General features: G+C 38.0%; 2 protein-coding genes across 6 annotated transcripts; one reads left to right on the top strand and one right to left on the bottom strand.

Annotated features, from left to right (window-relative positions):
* The first annotated feature begins 2784 nt into the window (after positions 1–2784).
* Positions 2785–6846, top strand: LOC114844447 (E3 ubiquitin-protein ligase TRIM47-like). Its single transcript, XM_029131827.3, has 7 exons — positions 2785–3184; positions 3276–3593; positions 3928–4020; positions 4106–4190; positions 4406–4495; positions 5891–5947; positions 6080–6846. The coding sequence occupies exons 1-7, from the start codon at positions 2927–2929 to the stop codon at positions 6607–6609; spliced, it is 1431 nt and encodes a 476-aa protein (XP_028987660.1). The 5' UTR covers positions 2785–2926; the 3' UTR covers positions 6610–6846.
* Positions 6847–8235: 1389 nt separating this feature from the next.
* On the bottom strand, positions 8236–12630 carry tox4a (TOX high mobility group box family member 4 a). Of its 5 annotated transcripts, none has more exons than XM_029131820.3 (9): positions 11710–12630; positions 11555–11626; positions 11175–11474; positions 10825–11070; positions 10363–10701; positions 10149–10229; positions 9368–10063; positions 8910–9043; positions 8236–8823 (listed from the first exon to the last, which is right to left on the bottom strand). In XM_029131820.3, the coding sequence occupies exons 1-9, from the start codon at positions 11812–11814 to the stop codon at positions 8766–8768; spliced, it is 2031 nt and encodes a 676-aa protein (XP_028987653.1). In that variant the 5' UTR covers positions 11815–12630; the 3' UTR covers positions 8236–8765. The 5 variants fall into 5 exon arrangements, with proteins under 5 accessions (XP_028987653.1, XP_028987654.1, XP_028987655.1 ...); XM_029131821.3 differs by having other exon boundaries at positions 11175–11471; XM_029131822.3 differs by having other exon boundaries at positions 11561–11626.
* Positions 12631–13275: the final 645 nt, after the last annotated feature.

Below are 13275 nucleotides of genomic sequence, written 5' to 3'. Positions count from 1 at the left end.
ACCCAGACAATTTTGTGTTTTCCATTAAAAGTCACACTTTTATTTACCAGCATGAGTTGTTAAATGAATGGAAAATATAGTCTCATTGAAAAGGTTAAGTTGTATTTGAAATATTTTTTTTTAATCCTCAAACTTTGCTCTCGTCAAAGAATCCTCCACTTTCAGCAGTCACAGCATTGCAGATCTTTGGCATTCTGGATGTTAATTTTATGAAATAATCTGGTAATATGGGCCTTCTGACGCAATGAGCAGCAACACATTGTACCATTACTACACTGCAGTGACAGTTGCTGGAAATGGGCCTCTATACACCTAAGTAGTAGTGTACATATAGAATATCTATTCATGGGGGATTCTCTACGGTTAATAGCCAAGCAGATTGACCTCAGTGAAATCAATCATATTATGCACACAGATTAGTACAGTATTCACCTTTTTCTTTTATTACTTTCATTTAGGCATCATGGAGGCCTATTGTATGCAGCCTGCTGCAGGAGTCTTGTGCAGGTTACACACAAGGAGGCCGTACTTCTTCAATTGACCCCTGTGGTCCGACCTGGTGAATGTCTATTTACACCAGTTCTGTGTTCTTCCAGCTTAATCTGATGGATCCAGCTGTGCATATATAAACATAAATGTATAGTGTTATGTGTAGAACTATGTTTATGCACAAGGTATGCCAGTTTTAGAACTGAAGCAGCTGTTAATGTGTCTGAACATGCTGGCAACACAGCACATAGTTGTTTGGGTAGGCTGTCATGGCAAAGTAGTCAGGACCACAGCTCCAAGTAAGTCTAGTACTTTCGTATTGTAACGAGAGACACCCCCCACCCCCCCAGACAGACACACACACACAAAACACGCTGTAAGGTTTGCTCTGATGGTACGCACGTTAGACGCCAGACACGCAGCCTAAGAAAGTGAGACTCTTATTTTTAAAAAGAGTACAACGACGGAATTTAATCAAAGCACCGTATTAAAAACGAATAAACGAGCTGAAAAGTGTGTTTTCAAAACCAGACAAATAAATGGATTTAAAGCCGTTTTTATTTTTTTTCGTTTAGAGGAAAAAACGGAAAACGAAAAAACGACTAGTTTTATTGTTTTCCCAGCTTTTAATCTGGTTGGGAAATCAAACTGTTAGAACGTACACAGACCACAGACCCAGAATGATCCTGATTTTACTGCCTTTTATCTCCATGACAACAGCGCAGCTGTAGCTTTGAGTGACGGCTCAGACTCCTGATGCTCAGTGTAGCAGCTCTATGCATATTACTGAATAGTTCATTACACAGTTTGAGTGTTTAGTAATTAATCACAGACTTCCTCTAAATCCTTTCAAAATAAAAGCACCAATCCAAATGTTTAGGTTTAACAGCACTATTTTTGTTTTTAAATAGGTAATTGTGACTAGTTAATGAGACTATTTTAGAGTTTAGCTATTAAGCACACACAGCTCCTCCAAATTCTTTCGAAATAAAAGCCCCAATCCTGATCTATATAGCAATATTTGTGCTTTCTAGTTTATTATGACTAGTTAATTAGACTAACATGCTGTTTAGCCATTACCTGCACAGGCTACCTTCAAATCCTTTCAAAATAAAAGCACCAATTCAGATCTTTAGCTAAAAATAACAGTATTTCTGCTTTCAACTAGTTTATTCTGACTAGTTAATAAGACTACTTTACTGTTTAGCAATTGCCTGCACATGCTTCCTTGAGATCCTTTCAATATAAAAGCACCATTCCAGATCTTTAGCTAAAAATACAATATTTCTGCTTTCAACTGGTTTATTATGAGTAATTAATGAGACTATTTTACAATTGAACAATTACTTACACATGCTTCTTCCATATTCTTTCCAAATAAGGACACCTATTTAATTTATCAGCTTTTGTGGTCATTTTTATGCTTCTGAATGGGTAATGATTGCTAATTAATAACACTGTTTACCGTTTATCAATTGTCCACACACCTTTTCCAAATACTTTCAAAATAAAAGTTTGACTGGTTAAATATGACTCTTTAATAGGACTACTTTATAGTTTAGTAATATTACCATATCCTTTCAAAAGAAGACCACCAATCTAAATCTTTAGCTAAATATAGCAGTATTTCTGCTTTCACTTGGTGTATTGTGAGTAGTTAATGAATCTATTATACTTTACTGTTTAGCAATTACCTGCCAAGGCTTCCTTAAGATCCTTTCAAAATAAAAGCACCAATCTAAATTCTTAGCTAAGCCTCAAAGCTCCAACTTTTACCTCTGCAGATTCTTTCAGGTGTTTCCATAACTTTAAGCTATTCTTTTATCTCTTGATAAAAACTATTTATTTGAGATTTAGCTGTTTTTGTTACATTTATGTATATTGTTTATTCCTGTATTTTCAGCAGTTCTTTCAATTTTAATTTCATCAAATCTTTTTTAACTTTCTTCAATTTGAAATTCAACTGCTTTACGTCTTCCGCAAACATTCAACTCTGTTTAAACAACTCATTCTTTTCAAATCCATTCATCTGTGCTTTACATGCTTCAGCTATTTTCAGCTGTCTTAAGTGTTTCAGCTACTTTCAGCAGTTCTCCAGGAATACATTCAGCATGGCAGCATTTAAAGTGCATTTTCCTATGGAAATGCTTTATCTAGTTTTGTTTTTCCTGGTTGATCCACTCTGGTACACACTCCAGCTCACTAGGTGGCGGTAATATACCTTCCAGTTGGTTGCCACCAGCCACAAATACAAAAAGAAGAAACCTATTCCTAAACCTGAAACAGTCACGTGGTACGGCTGCTTCGTCAAGTACACACCCTTCACTAAGTATTTCCGGGATTATTCGGCGCACTGTCCACAGTATCGGAACAGAACTTTCAATCACTACTGTCTGCTATGGTATTGCTTCAGAACACTTGAGTACAGGGATCAAAAATGGAAGAGACAGATAACACTCGGCTTGAGGAAATGCTAATGTGCCCAGTGTGTCAGGACATTTTTAGGAGTCCTCGCCAGCTGCCCTGTGGACACAGCTTGTGCATGGCCTGTTTAGAAAGCCTGGTGGATCACTCCTCAGACGTGTCTCTTCGCTGCCCCGACTGTAGGACTGGTTTTACAGAAGTCATTGGGGTGCAAAAGAACTACGCCTTGGCTAATATTGCAGAGGACTTTAGAGAGATCAGAAGGAGGACGGTACGCAAATCTATTCATTGTGAATACTTGCCACAACAACATAAGTTGCAAATTTCAGCTATCATTTTTATTTATATATTAAATTTTTCAGGTAGTGCGGACAAAAAATGTGTACTGTGACTTTTGCCAAGGGGGAAAGATCCTGGCTGTAAAAACATGTCTGAAGTGTGAGTTATCCTTGTGCAAGGAGCATGTCAAGCACCACCTGGAGCTGCCAGTGTTCACAGGACATCCACTGGTCATACCTCTGAGCGATCTCCACGAGAGGAAGTGCCCCCAGCATGAGGACCTGGTCCTGAAGTACTACTGCTCTGCATCAAGGCGCTATATCTGCAATATGTGTGCACTGAAGAGTAAGCAGCATAATCTGTCCACTGAGGCTTCCACTGTCCTGAGAAGACAGATGACTGTGAGTTTCACTCTCTCCTACCCAGGAACAAAACTTTCTTGCAAGGAAGGTGGTGCTACTATACCTACAGAGTTTTTTGCATTACCCACAACTAAGGAAGAAAGCTGTGCTGCAGACAAACCGGATTTTCTGGTCCACATATACACTTCACCTTATTTATTAACCTACCTATGTTCCAATATTAGGATAATTTATTCACCTCTGTAGATGATTTTAGTAAGTTTAGTTTAGTTTTTGCTTTAACACAATACGCTACTGTTAGTGTAAAATTAAATCATGTTTAACCTAAAGCTACTTAAGGGAAAGTGAAAGTCCAGTTATGTGTATTTGACAGGAGTACATGGAGCAGCAGTTTACAGTGCTTAAGGAACAAATGACAGAATCCATTGAAGCTGTAAGAAAACTTAAAGGAGACATACAACGTGATGTAAGTCATGTTTATTGAATTATCAACATCAGTGAGTCATAGTTTATGTTTTAAGTGAAAAATAAAATTGTTTTTTTCATGATAGAAACAGAAACTGAATTCTGCTGACTTGTGGCTGAGTAATGTCACAGTAGTGCTGCTCTGTCTGTGGTTCATAGTTCTTTATTATGGTAAGTTCTGTGTACAGGACATGTTACTATGTTTGTTTGGACTAATATTACCTCAATGTAAGCCACAACTTTAAAGGGTGGTGAAGGTTAGAGTTAATTTGAAGTTAAGCATGACACATTTTACAGTTATGGTTAACATTAGACGAAGGAGCTAGGAAATGTATTTGTGAGTGACAAACCATGTCTGTATGAACTCCCTCCTTCTCTCCATACAGCCTACAACTACTCTGTGGAAAACCAGGCCTTAACAGAAGCATTAGACAAGCAGCAGAGACGTGTGCATACCATCTATTCTAATGTTGCAGGTACAGAACTGTAGAAAACATCACATTACTTTGAAGTCAATTTTAATTTATTGTTGTGTTTTGATTGTACACGTGTGTTAATGCTTTTAAACTTGCCTTCCTCAGCAAAACATTCATACTAGCCATAAAACTGGTTTAGGACCAGAAATTATTTTTCATTTTGTGTATATATATATATATATATATATATATATATATATATATATATATATATATATATATATATATATATATATATATATATATATATATATATATATATATATATATATATAAAATAATTAAATACATAAACAACAGGAATTCAAACAAAACAGCTGGATTGATGGTAAAGAAACTTCAAAGCCAGTCTGAGTGTTTTCTACTGGAGCAATCATATATATATATATATGTGTGTGTGTGTGTGTGTGTGTGTGTGTGTGTGTGTGTGTGTGTGTGTGTGTGTACTGTATATGTCCATATGTTTTTAATATATTATTTATTAATATATATATATTATTTTAATATAAATTTTTCCAAATAAATAATGAAATAAACGGTGAATAAACAAGAACATAATAATAAAAAAGACAAATAGATCGTAAAAACTTATTCAAATAAACAGTATAAATTTAAAAATAATATTGTAATAAAAAGAAAGAAAATTTATACTTATATTAATATAAAGCAATGGTTAATCATGAACAGAATATTGTGCTAAGTCCTAGGTGTTCAAAATGTAGAAATGTGCGAAATGCTGAGTTGGTGTATGAATAGGAGCAATTAACAGTGTTCACTCCTGCAGGAAGTTTCTCAGTCTGTCTGTGTTGGCTTTAAGGGTAAAGAAGCGCTTCTCTAACCTCAACAGGGAGAACAGACCATTATTGTTGTGGCTGAGGTCCTTCATGATCTGCCTGTCCATGGTCCAGCATTGCATGTTGTAGATCATGGATTTCAAACCGGTTCCACCGAGGGCCGCTTTCCTTCCGGTTTTAAAATAGTGGTAGTGGAATTGTTAGAACTCTTAAGGACATGTTGGGTCAACATTACTACTTGTGGTCTACTCGTTTGGAAACTGAAGGTCCACTGAGACGTGTACTGTAGCTTGGTAGTGAGTATGGAAGGAATTAAAACAGGAATTAAGCAGTCATGTACAAGGTTGTTTTTTCCAATACTAAATACTAGATCTGAATATACACACACTAGATCTGTTCATTTTTTTTCACACAAAAGACATCAAACAAAAAATTAAAGATTTGGCATATTACGAATGGCATATTACGTATGCCAAATATGACACACACAGGATTTACTGGAACTGTTGTCTGGTCACATTGTTTTCATATTTAAGTCAAACCACTTGTATGACTATTGTGTACTTATTCTAATGAATATTTTCAAATAACTTTTTTTAAGAACTTCTGCTTGCTCATCCACTAAATAGCTACAAGTCTCCAGAAACTGATTATAAAGGTATGTATATGTATAGCTATGTTAATTAATATTTTTCAGAGATAATTGATGTGTTTGGGTTCATCACCATCATTTTTACTGATATCTGCATCATTTCCTCAACTTGCAAAACAAACATTTGGTCTGCCTTAGGATTCCTCATGCTGGACCTGGACACTGTCAGTCCTTTTCTGGCCATCTCAGCTGACCTCCTGTCAGTAGAAAGGATGAAAGCCAAGTTGGATTATCCTGACAGTAGCAGTCGCTTTGATGAAGCCCCGCAGGTCCTCTCCTCTCTGTGCTTCTCCTCTGGTACTCACATCTGGGAGGTGCAAGCTGAAGGACACTGGGACATTGCTGTGTCCTACAGGAGCATCCAACGTAAGAGTGATAGCAGCTTCTTTGGAAACAACACAGAGTCCTGGAGCCTAAAACATGATGGCAAAGGCCAACTGTGTGTTTGCCATGATGGAAGAAAAACCGCTCTCGCTGTCAGGCTGCAAAGCAAACGAATAGCAGTTATGCTTAATTATGAGAAAGGAAACATCACATTTACTGCCTTGGAGTCCACAGTTACCTGGTTATATGAGTTCAAGACAAAACTGATGCAACCACTTTGCTTGGGTTTAGGACTCCACCAAGTGGATCCACCAAGTAGAGCCTCTGTAGTGAAAGCCTCCTGATTTCCCTTACATACTATACAGCTTGATGGATCTCCACTGTTTGGTAAAACTGGACAAATGAGAGAAAAGACCGGACTGCATCAGTCAAAAAAGGAAAGATTCTTCTCTGGGATACTTCATACAATGATATGTTCTAAAGTATGTACAAAATGTTCAAGTAGTTGTCTAATCAAATCTAAACTTTTTTTTTTATTTAAATGTATTCCTGCAATATAAACACTGTCTCAAGTGCTTTCAGTGGATGGTTCCAATTCGTCCCCTTGTGTCTTAGACCTAATACCACTAGATTACTCCTACAGGCTTCAACAGACTTTTAAGGTGGCTGTGGTCAAAACGTTATTAAAAATACCAACTCACAACTATAGACTAATATCTGAGCTCCCCTTTATTTCTAAAATCCTTGAAAAAATAGTATACTGTAGTAGCGAGACGACTAACAATATGACCACCTGTGTGGAATAAAATAATGAATATATAGACACTAAAACATAGCATCTTATTTGTTGAACACACAAAAATTTGCTTTACTTGCTTGCTTGAGTCAGTTGTATCTGTCTATGAAACCATGTAAAACAAATCTTTAAACTTCAAACTTGTTTGAAAGACATCCTTGATGTACCATAATTTTCTTCAGCTTATCAGTCAGATAAAACTGAGATTTTTATAATTGGGCCTAAAAACCATAGAAACATTATTTAATCAGATGGTTACTTTGGTCAGCTTCAGGTTCTTGGTGTCATCTTTGACCAACATTTGCCTTTAATATCATATATTAAAGAAATGATCATGGTAAATGGTCCTGAACTTGTATAGCGCTTTACTATCTAGTAGAACTCAAAGTGCTTTAACACTGCATTCATAATTACCCATTCGCTCACACAAACACTCTCAGCGGTGACAAAGCTGCTGTGCAACGTATGCGGACGACTTTTCGGTACATGACTCGGGGAAGCCAGAAATCAAACTGAACAGCCCTACCTCTTGAGCCAGTGCCAAAAATCTGTAGAACCACCTATTTTCATCTTGGGAACATGGCTACAATTTTGTGAGGCCTCCATCAATAGCTTCCTCCAGGCTGGATGAATGTATCTCCATACTCTCAGTAGAATCACAGAATCCCTGTAATTGTAAAAGCTCCATTTTGTCTTTCAGACCTCATACCTGTAGCTCTGTGAGAAGCTTCTCTCTCTGGTCTACTGCTGGTTTTAGAGTTTCTACATGTAGAATGAAGGCCGAGTTTTAGCTACAAAGCTCCTCTGTGGAACCAGCTTTAGTTCAGGTTCTAGAAGCAGACACCCTCTACTTTAAAGACCAGGTTTAGAATCGTCCTTTGTAATACAAAAGCATTGATGGGTTTTTGTTGTGGAAGGATAAATGTTAGCTTTTATGGGGCAATTTTACAGAAAGCATAAGATTGAGACCAAATTGAGTTTTCCATTATCTTAATGTTCAGTGTTTTGTTATCGTCATTTCGGGGCTTATAATTACAAACAGATGAAGCTTCCAGAAACAAAGAAGCTAAATCTGCATATCTTCTAATATTAGCGAGCATTAGCATCATTTTTATTTGTCTTAAGATTACTATATTTTGTAAGAATAAGAATAAGGAAGACAACTACTACTGAACATTTTGTAATAATTGACAATTATTTATTCATGTGTTTTTACAGAAATGAAGGCTAGACTCTCAGTTTAAGGAGGTTATAGTCATACAAATACATTTTTTCCATTTTCAAGTAAGTAATTAAATTTCTCTGGGTGCTCTTCCTTAATGCAAGAGATAAATTCACCATAAAAAAAGGGACGGTAAGCACAAACTTGTACAGTCTACTCTGATATAAAAATGTCAGAGAAAACACTTTGAAAAACAGTTATTAATCTGGCCTTTTATAGAAGACTTATCTGTGGAGACATTTGCAAATACCTTTTAGAACTTTCTCCAGCTGCCTTGACTTCGCTTAAATGAGCAGTCAAATGAAATGCCACATAATTATCCACATACTATTTGTCGTTACAATGCAAGTGATTGTTCCTGTCAGTCCTACAGTATGTAAACAGAACTATGACACTTACAGGTGTGCATGAAAATGCCTTTTTACATTTCTGCACCCACCCCCTTTAACTATTCACACTGACTCTCTTGTAACATCAAGTCTTTACTTCACTGTTCCAACAGCCTGACTCCTAATCGAGCACCATGCTTTGAATATGTCTCTGAAGGGAAAAAAAACAAACAGGTTAAAAGACTTCATAGATATAGAACATGTATACTGGTGCTGCTGTTTGAAACCTATGCATACCTGCAATGAGTGGCCACACATTCGTTGCTGCAGTACTCTTTGTCCCAGTCTTTACTCTCAACGGCTGGGTTGCTGCATCCTGCCCTTGCACACACACTTCTAGTTCCAAAATCACAGGACTCATTCACTTCGTCCTGAGAAAAGTAAAATAAGCTAATGATATAATTACTTAATAATTACTTCCTGGTATTTTCTGCATCCAGCAAGATTGGTATTTCATGTTCATAAAGGCACTTAATACCAACATAAATAATCGTGTTAATATGCTTATGAAAGCATTTCAGATGTTTACATGTCTTCTAAAACATTTGCTGGTGCTGGCTATGATATGGTGTGTCAATGCATTTGCCAAGTACACACTCCTAAATTAATTTGGGTGTTTTTATGGATTATGTGTATGTGTGTTTTAATATTGAGATTGTAAAGTTACTCCAAAGTTACTTCACTTAAATATTTACCTCCTCTGAAGGTAGCACTTCTGTAACTTCATCCTCATCTGGATTGCCTGGCACATCGTCAGCATTCACCACCTGCGCAGACATTGGTGCAGATTCTGCAGATAAAGTTGCAGTAGATGAACCAGCTGCTGTAGTTGGGACAATAATTGGCAAGGCCTCTGCACGCAGCAGAGAACCTGGAACAATTTTTATCTGCAGTGGAGGTGGAGGAGTAGCAGTGACAGACATAGAAAGGCCTGCCGTGGTGCTTTCCTTGCGAGGCTTGGCCTGTAAGGGTGGTGGTGCTGGTGCCATTTGCTGGAGTCTTGGTGGAGGAGGTGCACTCTGCATCTGCTGCAACGGAGGTGGCTGGCGAGAGGTGCCTGACACAACCAGTGTAGGCTGCAAAGTGTTGACCCCTCCTGGTAAGACAGTCACCACCTGACCCCCTGTCTGCAACATGTGCTTTGAAATTATGATCTTCGCAATAGTTTGTGCTGGAACAAGTGCGGTTTTGTTTGTTCCTGTGCGAGAACGTGTAGTCATCTCTGGGACGTCCAGGATGATGTTGGAGGCACAGATGTTGGTGATTGTGTTCTCTTCAAGGCTATTAGCTGGGTGGAAGGCCTGGTGACCAGAAGAGGAAAAGGCTGCAGGTGTTGGGTTGACTGCAGATGGAGGTGGTGACGGTGCCGTGCCCATCTCTTCAGTGGAAAGCTACAATACAGAAAGTGGAGCTTGAGTAGAAATCCTTGAGAGCAGTGTGACCATCTGTAATCTATAGTAGTCAGTATGACATCACCTGTGAGAGCTGGTTGGCTTTATAAGATGCCAGTGCTTTTAAATATTCCTTTTTGGCCGCTTCTGTCTTTCTCTTGTACACCTAGCGTAGAAAACCAATCCTATTAACATGGCTAATCATGAACAATCAGTTTTCCTCCTAGGACATAAGATATTAAGTGATTCCACCAAAGTGATAGTCCAGATTATGTAGCTATGAGTATATGTGTGTATACCTGTTTCTGTTCCTCAGCCAGGCTGTCCCACATAGATGCAACTATCTTTGACACTTCACCAAAAGAGGCATTAGGGTTTTGACCTTTAATGGCTGCTTGTGTGTCTCTAAAAAAAAGAGCATATGCCGAAACAGGCTTCTGTGGTTCATTTGGATCTTTTTTCTTCTTTCCTTTTTTTGCACCTATTGCCGCAGTCACTGAGGTAAGTGTGGCTGACTTAATCCCACCTCTCCTGGCTGTAGTTGGGGAGAAAGACATTGGGGAAGCTGGATGAGAGGGCATGTGGGAGAGGACAGATGAAGACGAAATAGACATTGGGTAGTCTACCAGTACACTCCTCTGAGAAAGGAAATAAAAATGGGGAAAAAAGGACAGTAGATTTTAGCTTCAAGAGCAAAACCTTTAAAAGACAATACAAGAAAGGCTGTAAAGGATGAAGACAAAGTGATGCCATCATCTCACCTTGAAGTCATCCATATCCTCATCCTGCAGGGAACCAACTGGAGATGGTGTTGCTGACAACGGCTGTTCAAGTGCCTCAGAGTGATGTCTTATATTTTCACCCCCAAGGCCCAATGTTAACTCTGTCTGATTAATTGTACTCAGTTGACTGCTTCCCAAAAGACCATGACCCATGTCACCAAGTTGGACGTCAATTGTCATGGGGGATGAACTATTGAAACATGAGCGACTGGAACTCCCCAGTTCCTGCAGGGAAAGGAAAATGCAACAACTGCCAACACAACCTAATATTTATAAACAAATATAATAAAACTGCCCAATATTTGATTTGTGTTAGTGAGTAGACTGACCAAAACAGAAGAGCTAAGCAGGGCTCCCCCTCCAGCCTGGTCCATTGTCCCCAGGCTGAGCTGCTCCAGGACTTGAGACCCAGAGTTGACAAATGTGGAAGCAAAGGAAGGGTCATTGGACTCAACTACCAGGTTACTAACAAGGCCACGGGAGTCTGAATGTCCCACAGTGTCATCTGATCCATCTATTAGCTCAAAGTGAGAAACTGCATCACTGATGCTCAGAGATGGGTTTGGATCAAGGGAGATGGGGGGAATCTCAAAAACCTCATCTCCGAGGCTGGGAGTATGGAATGTCTGCTATATAAGAAAAAGTAAAAGATTAATAGTTGAGGATTTAACAGAGATCAACACAATGACGATGTCGTTTAAACACTCACAATCACCTCAGCAGACAAAAAAGGATGGCCGGGTCCACTGATGGAGAGATAACTTTCGCTGCCTTCTGAAAACTAAAAAAAACGCCAGCACATTTAACGAACTAATCGGCAACTCGGACACTCCTAATGGCAAAACCGGGTTTATGTTTACTTACCTTGTTGTCTTCGGGGTATCCACCATATGCTTGGTTGTCCAAGAACTCCGAATCAGCATTTTGAGCACATCCACTCGAGAGGTCCGAGTAAAAATTAAGGTCCATTTGTATGTATTTAATGTAAACAAACTTTGACCTACGTTTGATAGCTTATAAAAGAAATAAAAGTTCATAAAATACTTCAGTGAATGTAAACCTGCTAGAAGCTACCTAGCGTTAGCTAGTCCCTGTCGGTTAACGTTGGCATAACGTTATGGACGATGAGATGTTGCTAAGCTACTTTAGCTCGAACCTCTACAAAGAATTGAATCAAAGAGATAATCCAAGGCTGTTAACAGACAAATTATTACAAAACTGTCAAAATATCACACAAGAGCGCCGTCAAGACGAAAAGCTTATTTGCGTTTAAACGCATTCGCTTTCATGTGCTGGAATGACGCTAGCTCCTTCTCCGAACGAAACGGAACAGAAAAGCAAATGTAATGTTGGATTCCCGTCTATCGGAGAATTAAAACGAAATTTTGAACATCCTAGTATTTCATAATTGTACTTTCTATTGCCCGCTTGATCTGCTATTTTGTTTGACTAGTTTTAAGTGTGCGACTTCCCTTTCAATCTAAAGCGTAAAGTAAAACAATCTCTAGATGCGTGTTGTTATAACATATAGCCTAAAATACTGCAGCATGTCCCTCTTACCTTGCGTGTGTTACACTAAAATGGGTTTGAAATAAATTTCTTGAAAAATAGTTAGTTTTTGTTCAATAATCATTAAGAATGAAATATTAAATTAATCATATCGGTCAGCGTACTTTACATTTAAGTGTAATTCTGCAGCCACTGGAAAAAAAGCGTAGTACATACTTTAATATAAGACGGACCTGGCTGCAGACATGATGTACGGCCAAGATGGCTGACGGTTTGTCAAACACCAGCAGTAGACTGGAAGTTCCGTTTTCCCTAATTTTGTGCAAGTATTCAAAACCGTCATACTTTCTGCCCTACTCTTTTAATCAAAATATCAAATCAAAATATTGCACTTTTTATTTCTCCGAGGATTGAACTATTTAGAGTCAAACCCTAAATATATAAGGATTTCTATAACTAATTGCTGTCTTTTAATATTTTGTAATGTATTTTAATGTAATGTAATGCATTTATTCGGTTTTAATTAATTTAAATATTTAATATTTGAAAAAAGCTTTTTTTCTTCACCTTACACTTAAAATGGGAGTCCTCGTGTTTAGAAGTCAAAGCAGGAAAGAAGTAAGTAAAAAATGTTTACCTCTAAAAACATTTACTGTATCTGTTTAGAAATAGTTCTGGTCTTGCTGGTGCCTTACAAGTTCTTGACAAGAATGTCTGCAACTGTATAAGCCTAGTGGCTTTGGGTGGGGATGACCAGCCTGGACTTAGTTCCCTAGGTCCCTTAGAAAACACTTAATTGAGCCTTGCAGCCAACAGGTGTCTCGTTAAAAATCTCACTGGTCTTTAAGATATTTTTTAAGTTTAAGGAGCTTGCTCATTTAGTGCTTTGTGAGTAAGGAGAAAGAAATAATATACAAGATG

The sequence above is a fragment of the Betta splendens genome, chromosome 17, assembly GCF_900634795.4.
Source record: "Betta splendens chromosome 17, fBetSpl5.4, whole genome shotgun sequence".
In the NCBI taxonomy this organism is placed as follows: Eukaryota; Metazoa; Chordata; class Actinopteri; order Anabantiformes; family Osphronemidae; genus Betta; species Betta splendens.
This window is presented reverse-complemented; position numbering and strand designations above follow the sequence as displayed.